Source organism: Oncorhynchus kisutch, linkage group LG3, assembly GCF_002021735.2.
Source record: "Oncorhynchus kisutch isolate 150728-3 linkage group LG3, Okis_V2, whole genome shotgun sequence".
In the NCBI taxonomy this organism is placed as follows: domain Eukaryota; kingdom Metazoa; phylum Chordata; class Actinopteri; order Salmoniformes; family Salmonidae; genus Oncorhynchus; species Oncorhynchus kisutch.
Genome location: NC_034176.2, coordinates 49,010,389 through 49,028,988, shown reverse-complemented (window position 1 = coordinate 49,028,988; position 18,600 = coordinate 49,010,389). Strand labels below are relative to the sequence as shown.

The 18,600-nt window shown below is 41.8% G+C and overlaps 1 protein-coding gene across 7 annotated transcripts in view; it reads right to left on the bottom strand.

The window, feature by feature from the left end:
• The window catches only part of LOC109884164 (dematin), a 90,049-nt gene that overhangs the window by 6,347 nt on the left and 65,102 nt on the right, over positions 1 to 18,600 (bottom strand). For 6 of the 7 annotated variants that reach the window (XM_020476172.2, XM_020476160.2, XM_020476183.2 and 3 more), the window contains 7 exons: positions 16,278 to 16,422; positions 16,115 to 16,159; positions 15,813 to 15,962; positions 14,554 to 14,693; positions 14,313 to 14,418; positions 6,561 to 6,625; positions 4,138 to 4,186 (listed from right to left, as the gene is read on the bottom strand). In XM_020476172.2, coding sequence (XP_020331761.1) covers positions 4,138 to 4,186; positions 6,561 to 6,625; positions 14,313 to 14,418; positions 14,554 to 14,693; positions 15,813 to 15,962; positions 16,115 to 16,159; positions 16,278 to 16,422 — 700 coding nt within the window. The remainder of the gene's footprint in view (positions 1 to 4,137; positions 4,187 to 6,560; positions 6,626 to 14,312; positions 14,419 to 14,553; positions 14,694 to 15,812; positions 15,963 to 16,114; positions 16,160 to 16,277; positions 16,423 to 18,600) is intronic. The other variant, XM_020476193.2, reaches the window with a different exon arrangement.

The window sequence follows — 18,600 nt, the reverse complement described above, 5'->3', positions numbered from 1 at the left end:
GATCTTGGTAAGAAATGACCAAACACACACCAGATACTTTTGGATAACATAAATAGCAAACAAATAAAATAATCACAGTAGGCTTACTAGGTTACACCAATATTTCCATTCATAGAAAGTGTTGGGTAAATAGCCACAGTCGAGGAAATCCTTTGTCAAATACATAAATCACCCTTAGTCTGTTCAAAAAAGGATGGTTGTTCTGATGACAATACCAATCAGAGGGTGAACATATCTTGAAAGACTGGTTGCAAGCAGGACTAAGGCATAGGGGAAGAGGTGGAGTGAGAGTGCTCACTCTCGCACAAAATCTGTCCTGAATAAGCCCAATGTGTTTATATGGGCTTAACATGCAGACCTAGAGACTTATTGCCTGCCTTCCTTTCCTGCCTTTTGGACAACAACTCCCATTGTTAGTGCGGAGACATGAGCATCTCGTAATTTTACAGATCTCTGACTAAGGTAAACACTGACATCTTTTAGGGAGCGGTAATGAGGTGACCAATAATGGTGGCAATTGAGATCAGCTGTGTGGGGGAATTTAGCACATATTGATGGTTTAACGGGACATCAACTGGCGATAATCTAGTTCCATCGATTGGTTGCAATAGGCCCTTGTTATTTAATTATATTCCAATAGGGTACATTTTGTATGCTATGCTTCATTGTCACATAATAAAATGTGTAAAAAAAACAATAATAGGCTACTGTTTGTTTCCCTGGCTGAGTTGATGAGCTGATTTGGGTAATCAGTTGTTTGACAGATGTACGCCTACTGTAGAACGATAAACTTTCCTCGGTGTGGATGCTTGCCAACATTTTATAGTTAGGCTATGTATAATTTGCAGAGGTGGGTAGAGTACTGAAATTCTGTACTTAAGGAAAAGTAGTGCTACTTAGATTGTAATTTATTCAAGTAAAAGAAACTACTCAAGTGTAAAAAAAAAAGTATCCGGTCAGAAAACGACTTAAGTACTAGTTACAAATTTAGTTTGCATTTTTTACACCTTATGGTAAACTGTGACAGCAAACAAATAGGACAACAACTTTGTGCAATTGATTTGACATTAATTTACTATTTAATCCTGCCAGCACCATCTTGCAAACGTCCTCCAGCACAGGTAGTCTCCAAATAAGACTGTCAAAGTCTGTAGACTGTACAGTTTCAATTACAGTCTTATTCAAAGTTGACTTAAAATCTATCAATGTGATCAATTTCATAAAAAGGTCAATGGTACGAGACATTGGAATCATTTTATATTTTCTATAGCATTACTGAAAATGTATTTCCCAATATAATTTCAAATACATGTGATGGTGTTTGACAACTAAAAAGATTTACACCAAGTGTGATGTTTCATTTTTCACTCAGAATGAAATAAAGGAGGATCAGGTATGTGTTGCAACAGTCAAACCAGAAACAATATCGAAATACTAGGGTAAAGATACCTTGATAGAAAATAACTCAAGTAAAAGTGAAAGTCACCAGTAAAATACAACTTGAGTAAAAGTCTAAAAGTTTTTGGTTTAAAATACACTTAAGTATCAAAAGTATAAGTAAAAGTATAAATCATTTCACATTGATATTAAGAAAACCAGACAGCACGGTTTTCTTGTTTTAAATTTACGAGTAGCCAGGGGCACACACATCATTTACAAACAAAGCATTAGTATTTAGTGAGTCTGCCAGATCAGAGGAAGTAGGGTTGACCAGGGATGTTCTCTTGATAAGTGCGTGAATTGGAAAATGTTTCTCTCCTGCTAAGCATTCAAAATGTAACAAGTACTTTTGGGCCTCAGGGAAAATGTATGAAGTAAAAAGTAAATTATTTTCTTTAGGAATGTAGTGGAGTAAAAGTAATCAAAAATAGTAAAGTACAGATACCCCAAAAAACTGCTTAAGTAGTACTTTAATGTATTTTTACTTAAATACTTTACACCACTGTCAATGTCACTATCAATCATGTTACTAGTATGCAAATCAGACACATTTTAGCATGGAATTAAACATCAAGGTAGGTATTCAGGTAAGAATCATGTAAGTAATACTGTAAATAATCAATTGCCATAGTCAACTCAATAATCTTTTTCCTGCCAAGGTAGGATTTACCCTCCATCCTCCTTCTCATCTTAACCTCTCCTTTCCACTTTGAAGGGTATTTTCTTTTATTGGCAGGCCCATTTACCTCCCCCTCGGTTGTGCCACTACAAACTGTATATTAAAAAAAACACACAAATGTATTTCTAGTATATGGCACAAAAAGCTTACTGAGATGATACACTGACAGATGTGCGTATAGACCCTGTCATAAAAACGGAATTACATTTAGACACACACGAGAGAGAGAGAGAGAGAGAGCAAAGTAGTGGGAGGATGCTGTGCTGGACTGACCGGATGATCTAGCTAACGTTAGCTAGCTGCATGGTTGACACTGCAGCTAGTTTAGACAGATTATCTAGTGGCAACCTAATGTGATAGCTAGTTAGCTATTGCCACACACATCTGATTAATATGTTCACTCTTTATGCCAATGACAAGGTGGCTAGTGAGTCAACAAGCAGAGATCATATGGGAAGCTAAAAACAGGTTGATTCAACTTAGTCAGATTCTGGGTTACCCAAAGTGAACTAGCTAGCTAGTTCGTTACAGTACCTAGCCATTTGATTTCCACTCGCCCTCAAAACACAATTTCAACAGCAGAATTATATCTGAGAAAAATATTATATTACAAAGGCAGAAGGTAATTAACGTGCAACTTACCTCTGAACCTACGATCAAAAATATCCTTAAGAGTGAAGACCTGCGCTTCACTTCAAGAGCTGTGGTGGAGATACGGGATTTGACAGACAACTTTGAGAGCCAATGAACTTAAGAATTTTGATGAAAAGCTATATTACATACATTTAATTTGTCAAGGGGTCGTGAATTGTTCATACAGACGTAAAGGGGAACCAATCACACCAATTAATGTAAACATGAAAATCACCAAATTTGGAGTTACAAGGTTTTCATCTGACAGCGACGATATAATAATATAAATCTATGTAATTGAGTTAAAAGTAAGTAACTTCCTTCATAAATTACTTGAGTACAAGTAAAGCCTGCAGTGAGTAACTAGAAAAGTACTAGTTCCTCCAAAAATGTAAAGGGCAGTGGGCCAGATTCAAACCCATGCTGACTCTGGCATATGTGTGCCAGGGTCAGCAGCTGCAACTGCACACAGGCACTGAGGCAACCAACAATTTATTCTGCCTATTCTGCCTATTTCCCTTTACTAAAAATACATCTACCCCTACAAATATGTCAATTTATTATCATCCACATAAGAATTCACGAGACGCGCTGTAGCCTGCACCTAGCCTACAATGGCTAATATGGTGGAAATGACAAGATTATGATACAATACTTTTATTGCATCAAATGGTTGTTTTATGCAACACAATAGAGGGTTCTTCTTACTATATTGTGTCTGTGTGAACTGAAAGTGGGCCTCTGGGAGATAACACTGACAGGAGATTTAAGATGTCTTTGGGGATACCGCATTCCAGAGCATGAGTTAATGTTTCTGTTCTATATGGTACCAGGGAGAGATTGCTCCAGTATGGAGTTTGGGGGGCAGACACAGGTCTCTACACAATGACAACTGTTTTTACAGGATATACTGTCTGCTGTGAATTCTAAGTATCTTTCATACAAATCTTAACCTTGTGACCCATTCCATACATCTGTTGTGTGTCATGTAGACTGAAGGAGGATGCTGAGTCTCGTTGAGTTCTCAGTAATCACCTCCAGGGGTGATTACCGACCCGCTCCATTACTGCAATAGTTAAATAATAAAGTTTGATTGTTTTGAAGAAATCTAAAAGTCTCCTTTTGATTACAATAATTCCACCACACTACTTGAACGGACTGCCAGTGGACTTGTAATCTAAGTTATTGTTTAGCCTACAAACACCGCTTCCAGTTGCTCCCTGGCGGTGATTCTAAAAATTCATTCAAATTCTCCTTCTGCAGGACTTTTTTCCTCCTGTGACTAGGTGGGTCATACTAAGATCCGACATCTGTATGACTGGTTGGGTTCTGATATTGTTACAGTATAGGAAGTCAACCCATCATATTGAACCACCAGGCCTTACCTGGTCCTCCTTTGTCACTGTCAGATTGGGTGAACTCGGCAGACTGGAGCTACACGCAGAATGGAACAAACCATTAGAAGTGCTGTGAGAAACACTGGTTTTGGTGTTAGTCAATTTAGAATAACGCTATGAACTTCCGTCAGCAGCGATATAATGTCCAGGGCCCGGTTTTAACAATGCATTTTTCCTATAATGGCCAAAGATGTAGCATCCATTTCCCATAAGACCACGCAGAGAGAATATTTGTGCATCGTTGAGACCTGTGTCGATAACGATAGGATCGAAAGAAAGGAAGCAGTGCTCTCGGATCAGCGTTCTCCCTTTCCAATCTTAACTTAACATTAGAAGTATTCCACAACACTGCCAACGGATAAGCTCCTAGAGAGATATTATCTCCTATGGCTACGAACATTGAGGTGGCTTATTCTAATGATTACCCTATAATAATGCACTAAATCAAGATTTGGCACAATTTCATCATGAAATATATTGAGGCAAAAATTACAGACAGTAGCATGCAATTATCAAAATAAAACTCCATTGAATTAACATGAAATTGATTTCAATATAATTTGAAAATATAGGTCTATTGGATGTATCTTTTAATACAGTCATCTCGGTTTTCACCGTCTTTATATCTTTCGCTGCAAAGAAATGGGCCACTTCGTATTTGTAGTCACTGTCATATTCATTCTGAAGTTAGACAAAGACAAAGATTTTGTGTTTAGCGGAGATCTTCTGTGTATAAAGTGATGTGGAAGGGCAAAAAAGCATCTGGAGTGGTTCTGCAGGTGGTGACCACAGACCACTTCTCAGTTCCTATGCTTCCTGGCTGATGTTTTGGTCACTTGAATGCTGGCGGTGCTTTCACTCTAGTAGTAGCATGAGACGGAGTCTACAGCCCACACAAGTGGCTCAAGTAGTGCAGCTCATCCAGGATGGCACATCAATGCGAGCTGTGGCAAGAAGGTTTGCTGTGTCTCTCAGCGTAGTGTCCAGAGCATGGAGGCGCTACCAGGAGACAGGCCAGTACATCAGGAGACGTGGAGGAGGCCGTAGGAGGGCAACAACCCAGCAGCAGGACCGCTACCTCTGCCTTTGTGCAAGGAGGAGCAGGAGGAGCACTGCCAGAGCCCTGCAAAATGACATCCAGCAGGCCACAAATGTGCATGTGTCTCCTCAAACGGTCAGAAACAGACTCCATGAGGGTGGTATGAGGGCCCGACGTCCACAGGTGGGGGTTGTGCTTACAGCCAAACACCGTGCAGGACGTTTGGCATTTGCCAGAGAACACCAAGATTGGCAAATTCGCCACTGGCGCCCTGTGCTCTTCAGATGAAAGCAGGTTCACACTGAGCACATGTGACAGACGTGACAGAGTCTGGAGACGCCGTGGAGAACGTTCTGCTGCCTGCAACATCCTCCAGCATGGCCGGTTTGGCGGTGGGTCAGTCATGGTGTGGGGTGGCATTTCTTTGGGGGCCGCACAGCCCTCCATGTGCTCGCCAGAGGTAGCCTGACTGCCATTAGGTACCGACATGAGATCCTCAGACCCCTTGTGAGACCATATGCTGGTGCGGTTGGCCCTGGGTTCCTCCTAATGCAAGACAATGCTAGACCTCATGTAGCTGGAGTGTGTCAGCAGTTCCTGCAAGAGGAAGGCATTGATGCTATGGACTGGCCCGCCCGTTCCCCAGACCTGAATCCAATTGAGCACATCTGGGACATCATGTCTCGCTCCATCCACCAATGCCACGTTGCACCACAGACTGTCCAGGAGTTGGCGGATGCTTTAGTCCAGGTCTGGGAGGAGATCCCTCGGGAGACCATCCGCCACCTCATCAGGAGCATGCCCAGGCGTTGTAGGGAGGTCATACAGGCACGTGGAAGCCACACACACTACTGAGCCTCATTTGGACTTGTTTTAAGGACATCACATCAAAGTTGGATCAGCCTGTAGTGTGGTTTTCCACTTTAATTTTGTGTGTGACTCCAAATCCAGACCTCCATGGGTTGATATTATATTTCATTTATTCAGATCTAGGATGTGTTATTTTAGTGTTCCCTTTATTTTTTTGAGCAGTGTACTAAGCTGTTCCAAAAGTGGTCTGAGGCAGCCATTAAATAACAAGTGTTTTCAAAAGCAACTTTAGTAATGATGTTTTTGAGAAACAGCTTGGAGATCTAACAATGCTCCTATGGAGGTTCAAACGATGAACATAGCCATAACATGCTTTTGTGAAACCGGGCCCTGGCAGGTGTTCACAAAGTGTCTCACAATAGTGCTGATCTAGGTTCAGTTTTGTATTTTAAAATCATAATGAAAAAATGTATGGAGAGTGGGGACCTGACCCTAGATCAGTTATTCCTACTCTGAGACGCTTTGTGAAAACTGGCCCAGATGCTTTCCACCCTCTACTCACCCTGGTCTGACCACTCCTACTGGTTGCTCGGAAATGTATGTTTTTGGAGGCATTGGAGGATGACCCTAGGAATGTAGATCACATGTATGTCTATCAATATCATAGGCACTGCATTGTATAATCAAGGAGCGATGATATTGAATACTGTATTTTATACAACCCATATCTTCACTTGGCCACTTGAGGCCCCGGGGTAAATTTTCCCCTATGTACAGATCTAGAATCAGCTTCCCTCCACCATCCTAACCTTAACCTTGAGAGGGCTAAATGCAAAACTGATCCAAGATCAGCATCTAGGGGCAACTTCACCCTACTCCAAGCACTGAGGAATTATTTTTATTTAACCTTTATTTAACTAGGCAAGTCATTTAAGAACAAATTCTTATTTACAATGACGGTCTACCAAAAGGCAAAAGACCTCCTGCGGGAACGGGGGCTGGGATTAAAAAATAAATAAAACATTTCAAAAAGAACATTATAAATATAGGACAAAACACACATCACGACAAGAGAGACAACACTACATAAAGAGACACCTAAGACAACAACATAGCAAGGCAGCAACACATGACAGCACAGCATGGTAGCAACACAACATGGTAGCAGCACAAAACATGTTACAAACATTATTGGGCACAGACAACTGCACAAAGGGCAAGAAGGTAGAGAAAACAATACATCACGCAAAACAGTCACAATTGTCAGTAAGCGTGTCCATGATTGAGTTTTGAATGAAGAGATTGTGATAAAACTGTCCAGTTTGAGTATTTGTTGCAGCTCGTTCCAGTCGCTACCTGCAGCCAACTGAAAAGACGAGCGACCCAGGGATGTGTGTGATTTGGGGACCTTTAACAGAATGTGACTGGCAGAAGGATGTGGGCTGCAGTAGATATCTCAGATAGGGGGGAATGAGGCCTAAGAGGGTTTTATAAATAAGCATCAACCAGTGGGTCTTGCGACAGGTAAAACAGAGATGACCAGTTTTACAGAGGAGTATAGAGTGCAGTGATGTGTCCTATAAGGAGCATTGGTGGCAAATCTGAAGGCCGAATGGTAAAGAACATCTAGCCGCTCGAGAGCACCCTTACCTGCTGATCTATAAATTATGTCTCCGTAATCTAGGATGGGTAGGATGGTCAGGGTTAGTTTGGCAGCTGGGGTGAAAGAGGAGCGATTACAATAGAGGATACCAAGTCTAGATTTAACTTTAGCCTGCTGCTTTGATATGTGCTGAGAGAAGGACAGTGTACCGTCTAGTACTTGTATGAGGTGACCTCAAGCTCTAAACCCTCAGAGGTAGTAATCACACCTGTGGGGAGAGGAGCATTCTTCTTACCAAACCACATGACCTTTGTTTTGGAGGTGTTCAGAACAAAGTTAAGGGTAGAGAAAGCTTGTTGGACACTAAGAAAGCTTTGTTGTAGAGCATTTAACACAAAATCCAGGGAGGGGCCAACTGAGTATAAGACTGTATCATCTGCATATAAATGGATGAGAGAGCTTCCTACTGGCTGAGCTATGTTGTTGATGTAAATTGAAAAGAGCATAGGGCCTAGAATTGAGCCTTGGGGTACTCCCTTGGTGACAGGCAGTGGCTGAGACAGCAGATTTTTTGACTTTATACTTTATACCCTTCGAGAGAGGTAGTTAGCAAACCAGGCCGAAGACCCCTCAGAGACACCAATATTCCTTAGCCGGCCCACAAGAATGGAATGATCTACTGTATCAAAAGATTCGGCCAAAATATACCCAGCTAACAACTTAATGTTCCCTCTAATGTTTAAGTCTCCAGTTGTCCGTTATTGTAGATACATTGTATCTGTATTAGCAAAAACCTTCTGAGAACCTTTTTAGCATGTTTTGGTGTTAAAGTTAGGAGAACATTCCCTTAATGTCAAGCAGAACTTATCTAGAACATGGTTACAATGTTCACAGAATATACTGTACAACATTAATGTTCTAGATGCGTTTTATGGGACGTGGCAAGAACATTCATGTGTCCCACCAAACGTCCCACCAAACACACATAGGACATTGGTTGCCATGTTCTCACAATATTAGATACACATTTTCTAGACATGTTCCATGAGAACGTTGCAAGAACATTCCTGTGTCCAGTTTTCTAAGGGTTAGGAGAATATTCCATCAACATCCCACCAAACGTACACAGAATATGGGTGATAAGATATTAATGTTCTAGACACATTTCATGGGAACGTTGCAAGAACATTTCTGTGTATCAGGACGCAGTTCAGGGATACTCATACACACAGTGTTTTAAATGTACATATTTGACACACTTCGACAACATTGTGCATGTTCATTAATATAGTAATTATTGTTCAACATGTTCTCACCTGGGATTTGAACTCAACCTCTTGGTTTACAGCATTTTCCTCCTACACCACCATGTCTCTGTCAATTATTGATTTGATTGACTTGTTTCCACAATTTAAGGACTTTCTGTATCGTTATCTAAGGTTGATGGGGCAAATTAACCTGTTTTAATGATACACCTGAACAGTGGTGACCTCTTGTTTTGAAAGCAAGAGGGGGCTTGCCTGTTTTGCATGTTATTTTACCATTAATAAGTGTCACATATCAGTTTGCAAACAATGTGTCATTGAGTTAATAAAGCTGCATACAAACATGGTCTCTTTTTTGTTTTCTTGATTAAGGCAGCTCCAAAATGTAGCCTAGCTCAGTGTTTTCTGTGGTGGTGGGGCAAGCCAGCAGAAAATACAGAGTGTCACGCCATGATTGGCTCAGTGTTCTGTCACTCATGGCGACACTATGTCACCTCCAAGTCTATGGGTAGAGGTACAAAATTCTAGCCCCTTGGGTGCTACCATAGAGTTACATTAGAAGTGCTCATCCAAAGCTCAAGGTCATTAGCCACACATGAAATGATGTCAAATCACGTTATATGTACAGTAGCTTTGATTGGACTGATCATGTCAACATCATACTTTCAAAATCTTAGCTAGCAGTCATCATCATGAATCAAGTAGACAATCTACTGGCAAATCCTTTTTAATCCTTGTCATATGGCGAGAAATAAATGAATAGAAATGATAGATAAAACGTATTGGTGCTCATCGGCCATTGGACATAAACATTACACAAGAAGTTGGAAATCGCAAATTCAACAATGAGTGGTTTGGAAGGAATCAGTGACATTGGCTAACTGCTAGAATTACAAAGCAATCACTTGCCTGCTATTCAGTGGAGTGGCTGTGTGGTCCCAAATCTGGGATTAAGGGTCTCTTTTCCAAGTTTAAAATGATAAATATTGGCCATGCTGTCAATGAAGCATGATTTGTGCCGCGCTCAAAACAACTGTTAACTCGGAACTGGGAAAACTTGACTTCAGTGAGTTGAAGACAACTGGGAAGTCTGGAATAAACGAGCTCCGACTGGGAAAATACGTTTTGAACGGTCATCCAACTCGGAATTGTAAATCTCGGCCTCTTTCTAGTGCTACGACCTGAGAATCAATGACATCATCATGATTCAACCTTGTTTTTTCCCCGAGTTCCCAGTTGATTTGAAAGCACCGTAAATCCAGAGAATTCCAGACTTTGACGTCAAAATTTGCTCACAAAAGACCACCCTGCCACCTTCCTGTTCAAGTGAGCACAGCACAACAAGGTGAGTCCAGAAATGTATTGTATGCTGCTGCATAAATTATGTAATATGCCAGGGAGATATGTATACTGTAGCTAAGAAAGTAATACTAAGTGTATGTTGTGTAGTTTTTTTTGACGTTTTTGCAAATGTATTGAAAATGAAATGCAGATATCTAATTTACACAAGTGTTCACACCCCTGAGTCAATACATATTAGAATCACCGTTGGCAGCGATTACAGTCTTTTGGGGTAAGTCTGGATCTTACAATATTTACACATTACTCTTTTTTTAATTCTTCAAGCTATGTACAGTTCCTTGTTGGTAATTTTCAAGTCTTGCCACAGATTTTCAAGACGATTTAAGTCAAAATTGTAACTAGGCCACTCAGGAACATTATTTGTCATCTTGGTAAGCAACTCCAGTGTATATTTGGCCTTGTGTTTTAGGTTACTGTCCTGCTGAAAGGGGAAATTGTCTCCCAGTGTCTGTTAGAAAGCAGACTGAGCCAGGTTTTTCCCTCTAGGATTTTGTCTGTGGTTAGCTCTATTCTAATTCCTTTGACCCCCCCCTCCCCCCCAAAAAATCCTTAGTCCTTGCCGATGACAAGCATACCCATAACATGAAGTAGCCACCACCATGCTTGAAAATATGAAGAGTGGTACTCAGTGATGTGTTGTGTTTGACCCAAAGATAATGCTTTGTATTCAGGACATAAAGTACATTTCTTTGGAACATTCTTTTGCAGTTTTACTTTAGTGCTTTATTGCAAACAGGATGTTTTTGGGGGGAAAAAACTACAGATTTCCTTCTTTTCTCTGTCATTTAGGTTAGTATTGTGGAGTAACTACAATGTTTATTTGCCATCCTCAGTTTCCTCCTATCACAGCCATTAAACTCGAACTGTTTCAAAGTCACCATTGGACTCATGGTGAAATCCCTGAGCAGTTTACTTCCTCTCCGGCAACTGAGTTAGGAAGGACACCTGCATCTATGTAATGACTGGTTGTATTGATACACCATCCAAAGTGTAATAATAAGTTCACCATGCTCATATTTCTGCTTTTTAAATTACCCATCTACCAATAGACGCCCTTCTTTGCAAGGCATTGGAAAACCTCCCTGGTCTTTGTGGTTAAATCTGTGTTTGAAATTCACTGCTCGACTGAGGGACCATACAGATAATCGTATGTGTGGGGTAGAGATGAGGTAGTCATTCAGAAATCATGTAAACACTATTATGGTACACAGTGAATCTATGCAACGTGTTATGTGACTTGTTTTTTACTCCTGAACTTATTTAGGCTTGCCATAACAAAGGGGTTGAAGACATATTGACTCGAGACATGTCAACTTTTCATTTGACATGTGTCGTCTGAGATTCCCAAAGATTGAAAAGCAGCTGCGGTCATCCCCCTCTTCAAAGGGGGGGGGGGTACTCTTGACCCAAACTGCTACAGACCTATATCTATCCTACCTTGCCTTTCTAAGGTCTTCGAAAGCCAAGTCAACAAACAGATTACCGACCATTTCGAATCTCACCCTACCTTCTCTGCTATGCAATCTGGTTTCAGAGCTGGTCATGGGTGCACCTCAGCCACGCTCAAGGTCCTAAACGATATCTTAGCCGCCATCGATAAGAAACATTACTGTGCAGCCGTATTCATTGATCTGGCCACGTCTTTCGACTCTGTCAATCACCACATCCTCATCGGCAGACTCGACAGCCTTGGTTTCTCAAATGATTGCCTCGCCTGGTTCACCAACTACTTCTCTGAAAGAGTTCAGTGTGTCAAATCGGAGGGTCTGCTGTCCGGACCTCTGGCAGTCTCTATGGGGGTGCCACAGGGTTCAATTCTTGGACCGACTATCTTCTCTGTATACATCAATGATGTCGCTCTTGCTGCTGGTGAGTCTCTGATACACCTCTACGCAGACGACACCATTCTGTATACTTCTGGCCCTTCTTTGGACACTGTGTTAACAACCCTCCAGGCAAGCTTCAATGCCATACAACTCTCCTTCCGTGGCCTCCAATTGCTCTTAAATACAAGTAAAACTAAATGCATGCTCTTCAACCGATCGCTGCCTGCACCTGCCTGCCTGCCCAACATCACTACTCTGGACGGCTCTGACTTAGAATACGTGGACAACTACAAATACCTAGGTGTCTGGTTAGACTGTAAACTCTCCTTCCAGACCCACATCAAACATCTCCAATCCAAAGTTAAATCTAGAATTGGCTTCCTATTTCACATCAAAGCATCTGCCAAACATACCCTTGTAAAACTGACCATCCTACCAATCCTCGACTTCGGCGATGTCATTTACAAAATAGCCTCCAATACCCTACTCAACAAATTGGATGCAGTCTATCACAGTGCAATCCGTTTTGTCACCAAAGCCCCATATACTACCCAAAGCCCCATATACTGGCCCTCGCTTCATACTCGTCGCCAAACCCACTGGCTCCATGTCATCTACAAGACCCTGTTAGGTAAAGTCCCCCCTTATCTCAGCTCGCTGGTCACCATAGCATCACCCACCTGTAGCACGCGCTCCAGCAGGTATATCTCTCTGGTCACCCCCAAAACCAATTCTTTCTTTGGCCGCCTCTCCTTCCAGTTCTCTGCTGCCAATGACTGGAACGAACTACAAAAATCTCTGAAACTGGAAACACTTATCTCCCTCACTAGCTTTAAGCACCAACTGTCAGAGCAGCTCACAGATTACTGCACCTGTACATAGACCCACCTATAATTTAGCCCAAACAACTACCTCTTTCCCTACTGTATTTATTTTGCTCCTTTGCACCCCATTCTTTTTATTTCTACTTTGCACATTCTTCCACTGCAAATCTACCATTCCAGTGTTTGACTTGCTATATTGTATTTACTTTGCCACCATGGCCTTTTTTTTGCCTTTACCTCCCTTATCTCACCTCATTTGCTCACATCGTATATAGACTTGTTTATACTGTATTATTGACTGTATGTTTGTTTTACTCCATGTGTAACTCTGTGTCGTTGTATGTGTCGAACTGCTTTGCTTTATCTTGGCCAGGTCGCAATTGTAAATGAGAACTTGTTCTCAACTTGCCTACCTGGTTAAATAAAGATGAAATAAAAAATGTACAAATATTTTTTATTTTTTTATTAATTTGTAAACATTTCTACAAACACTGACATTATGGGATGGGATATTGTGTGTGTTGGCCAGTGACACAAATCAATATTAAATCCAGGCTGTAACACAACAAAATGTGGAAAAAGTCAAGGGGTGTGAATACTTTCTGTAGGCACTGTATACTCTGAGAACATGGAAACCATGTTCTGTGTGTAAGGTGGGATGTTGATGGAATATTCTCCCAACCCACAAAAAACTGGACACAAATGTTTTTGCCAACATTCCATGAAACGTGTCTAGAACATGAATATCTTATGTTCTGAGAACATGTCTACATGTGTATGTTTGGCTGTCCTTTGATGAAATACTCTCCTGATCCACAGAAATCTGGACACATTGTTCTTGCAATGTTCTCATTTAACGTGCCTAGAACATTGTCAGAAACTAGCTGTGAAGGCGGATGAGCGATATGCTTTTACAGGCTAGTCTGTCTGGCATGTCAATGTTTACTTACAGAACATAAAAGGCTGTCATGGAGAAGAGAAGATGCAGGACAAAGTCGGGGGTGGATGATTTTCGTCCCTAATGCCACACTATTCCCCATATAGTGCACTACTTTTGACCAGGGCCCATGGTCAAATGCAGTACACAATGTAGGGAATAGGGTGCCATATGGGGGACACAAGTGATGTTGTAGGTGGAGGAAGTGTGGAATCTTTACCATTTCTACAAAGAATTTTAAATGGAGCATATGTGTGATTTTGTGTTTCTTTCTCGTTTCCACCACACTCACAAGGTCACAATCTAACACAGTGTTAGTCAACCCCTGCACTGGGGATTACCACCGGTTACCTGGGATGTTGCTTGTTGGTCAAACAAGTTAAATTGTTAATATAAGTAGTCCTTCGAGGAAGAGGGACCTTAGTTTCCTGGTCTCTTGAACATAAAAGGTTGATAAACATACTTTCACGGATACATAGTGAATCTGCCTCTCTTACCCATGTTCATTGCTGTCCGGTCAGGCAGTGAGCGAGTTTTCCTGCGGATGGGCACAGCTTTATCCAGCTCCTCTTTCAAGATTATCTTTCCCAAGTTTGACTGAATCTGCAGGGTAGACATATAGAATGTCAAAAGGTTTTCAAAGCAACCACTATCATTGAGTTACACATAAGAAAACACTTAGGTGTGTTCAGTAGCTACATTTGGGAGAATTTGTTACGAAAAAAACATGTTCCGTACTTTGTTGAGCTCCTGCTTCTGCAGTTGCCGTAGTCCCCACATATCATCGGACAGGTCTCCATTGTCATATTCATCGTCCTCCTCATCCCTCTCTCCCTCCTCCCTCCTCCGGGACTCAGCCTTCTTCCTCCACTCTGTCTCTGTGGTAGAGGGGAGGCAAGTGTTAGAGGAAACCCTGGTACTACTAAGCTCTATTACTCTCCACTACCAACCGTAACTATACCTCCTCATTGAAGCTTAGTAGCTCATCAGCGGCCCGGCGTCGGCAATGTTAGCAGCCCACTGCCAATTTTAGCCATCAGCTTTACAGCGGTAGCCGACACTTAAGGCTAAGAGCAGCATTAACTGGTGGAACTGCTAAGGATGGTCGGTGTGCTGTTGTGTTGCTAGAGGCATGCCACCATGACGGTTAGCGACACTGGTCCGATATCAGTTTACTGTACCTACAACGGTGTGCTGCCTCATAGCCACCAATGTTTTATAAGTGCTTGCTGGCTGGAATCGTTTACTATTAGGGTTGCAAAAGGAGGGTATATTACTGGAAACTTTCAAAGTTTGCCAGTAAACTAACAAAATGTTGGTAATTTTATAGATTTGGGGGAATTTAATAAGATGACATATCTTATAAAACCTTTTTGGGTACTTGAGATTATCACAGGCATCTGTAATTATCTTTGGCCTTATCACATGTAAAGTATATAACATTTTAAAATACAATTATTTAAAAATATAAAACTGAATTACAAAGCTGTAAAACATTATTCTAAATATAAACCATCAACTTATTGAATACGATTGGTGTTTAATATGAAGGTTTCAACATGAAGTGTCTTTTATATATTTTTTTACACTTTTATTTTACTACCTCAATGTGTTTTGTTGTAAATGTTTTGGCACCAAACTGGTGGCATTTGTAAAAAAATAAAATAAAATAAAAAGTAAATGCATGAAAGAGTTGCAGAGTTAATAAAAAATCATCCCATTATTGATTTTTCATTAAATTAGGCTGTTTTCTCTTGAACCATATGGTCTATCCACCAGAAACTCATGGACCATATGGACACAGATATTCAAAAAAAATTATACTATATATGAATACATTTTTAAAAAGTTCTTCAAGTATAAATTACCTAAATTACCATAGATTACCTGTCAATTAGCAAAATTACAGAAGATTACAGTTACTTTGTTAAAATACCGGTGGCTTTGCAACCCTATTCATTACTATTCACAGTTGTGATTAATAGTGTGAGACATACCAACTGCAGCCAGGGAGGGGGGGCAGGGCCAGTAATCTGTCTCAATCTTGGAGGGTTTGTTGGGATCAGGTGGCTGGGCGGCAGGGAATTTAGATGACTCAATGATGAGATCCTCTATGTGTTTCCCCTGGGGGATGGATGCTAATACATCTAGAGACACACACACAAACACAAGGATATATACAGTAAATGTGCACAGAAAAACATCCAATGTTACCTCTTAATGTCAAATATTATGCCAGTATATACAGTAAATTACTAAACTGTCAACACACAGACATCAATTAAGTTGCATGAAATACCTTGTTTGTAAATTGGTGGCTTCTTGTATATATTCATTCCATTATCTGCAATGAAAAGATAAAATGAAGTCCCAGATGAAAAGCAAAGCACCCTGAGAGGTGAAGGGTGCAGAGAAGATAGAAGAGAAGAGAAGGGGATAAGTGTGCTGATGGATTACAATACCTGGCCTGTGAAAGTGCTGTGTGGGGAGCTTGGTGGCGGTGTCTAATGCAGAGCTGGTTTTGAGCTGGAGGTTTGAACCTGCTGATGACCCTCCAGGTGACTCCCTGCTCTCCAGCCACTCCTTGGGATCCTTGAAAAGAATGGTCTAGGGACACGAGATTAACATTACCGTCCGGATCCTAATTGATATTCAAACTGTAACCCAAGCACATATTGGGAAAGTGCATGAAAAGGAGGGTTCTGTGTACATTAGATTTCATCCCTGAGTGAAGAAGCCAGTGAGGTCACAGCAAACAATAAGAGTGTAACAGATGCTCATTGTTCCCATGGTAACTGCTTTTTGCAAACATGCTTGTGTGGAGTCATGGGCTTTTAGACAATGGATGGGTCTAATCCTGGATGCTGATTGGTTAAAACTGCATTCCTGCCGGTGTCTTTTCCACAAATAAAAAACCTGTTGAAATTGAAACCTATTTGAATCCAAGATGGCGTAGCAGTGCGATGTTTTGATTGTCTTGTCCCATCCCTTGTATATATTGTTTCCTTCTTCGTATACATTTAGTATATATTTTTTATCTAATTTTTCCATCTACGGACTGAACATACTCTCCTGCAACCCGCCTCACCCAATGTGGTACGGATCTGCTATTTTTTATACTTTAGAACCGTAACCCCCTTCAAGCTAGCCAGCTATAGCTAGTAGTCAGTTAACCACTGCTAGTTAGCCAGCACCATTAACTGGGACATCTGCCAGCTTCAGCCCGGTCAACTTCTGCCAGCCAGCACACCACGATATCAACCCAGAGCATATCGGACTGCTTTTCTCCACCATATCTACGGATTCCAACCGCAAGCTCTGAACCTTTACTCTGGATCATCGCAGTTACCTAGCTGCTATCCATGTGTCTACTCTTGGCTAACATCTCTGTCCCGAAGCAAGCACCAGTTAGCCTGGAGCTAGCCTCGAATCTAGGCCCATCTCCCGGCTAGCCGAATAGATCTATCAAAAATTCCTGGGCTTCAATTACCTCTTTGGCCAATTGGCCTGGACCCTTTGCTGCCGACAAGGAGCCCCGCCGATCCATCACGAGTGGTCTACTGACGTAACCGTCCGAGGGGGTTTCAGTCCCGAAGCAAGCACCAGTTAGCCTAGAGTTAGCCTCAAGCTAGGCCAATCTCCCGGCTAGCCTGAAGAAATCCATCAGATAATCACTGGGCTTCAATTACCTCTTTTGCCAATTGGCCTGGACCCTCTGCTGCCGACACGGAGCCCCACCAATCCATCATGACTGGTCTGCCGACGTAACAGTCCGAGGGGGTTTCAACAGGCTCCCCCATTACGACGTCCCCCTGAGGACCATCTGCGAGCCTGCTGCTAGCTGTCTGAATCTGTCTGAATCTCCGTGCCTCCAGCTCGCCTAGCTACTCACTGGAACCTGTGATTACTCGGCTGCACACGCCTCTCCCTAAAGTCAATATTCCTTGTCTATTGCTGTTCTGATTAGTCATTTCTGTCTTATTTCACTGTAGAGCCTCCAGCCATGCTCAATACGCCTTAGCTTTTGTTCCACCACCCACACATGTGGTGACCGCACCTGGCTTAAATGGTGCTTCAAGAGACAAAACCTCTCTCATCGTCATTCAATGCCTAGGCTTACCTCCACTGTACTCACATCCTACCATATCCTTGCCTGTACACTACGCCTTGAATCTATCCTTCCGTGCCCAGAAACCTGACCCCTTCACTCTCTTTTCCGAACACACTAGACAACCAGTTCTTTTAGCCTTTAGCCATTCTCTTATCCTACTCCTCCTCTGTTCCTCTGGTGATGTAGAGGTTAACCCAGGCCCAGCAGCCACCAGCATAACTCCCATTCCCCAGGCGCTCTCATTTGTTGACTTCTGTAACCGTAAAAGCCTTGGGTTCATGCACGTTAACATTAGAAGCCTCCTCCCTAAGTTTGTTTTATTCACTGCTTTAGCACACTCCGCCAACCCGGATGTCCTAGCCGTGTCTGAATCTTGGCTTAGGAAGGCCACCAAAAATCCTGAAATTTCCATCCCTAACTATAACATTTTCCAACAAGATAGAACTGTCAAAGGGGGTGGAGTTGAAATCTACTGCAGAGATAGCCTGCAGAGTTCTGTCATACTATCCAGGTACGTGCCCAAACAATTCAAGCTTCTTTTAAAATAACCTTTCCAGAAACAAGTCTATCCCAGTTGCTGCTGGTTATAGACCCCTTCAGCCCCCAGCTGTGCCCTGGACACCATAAGTGAATTGATTGCTCCCCATCTATCTTCAGAGTTTGTACTGTTAAGT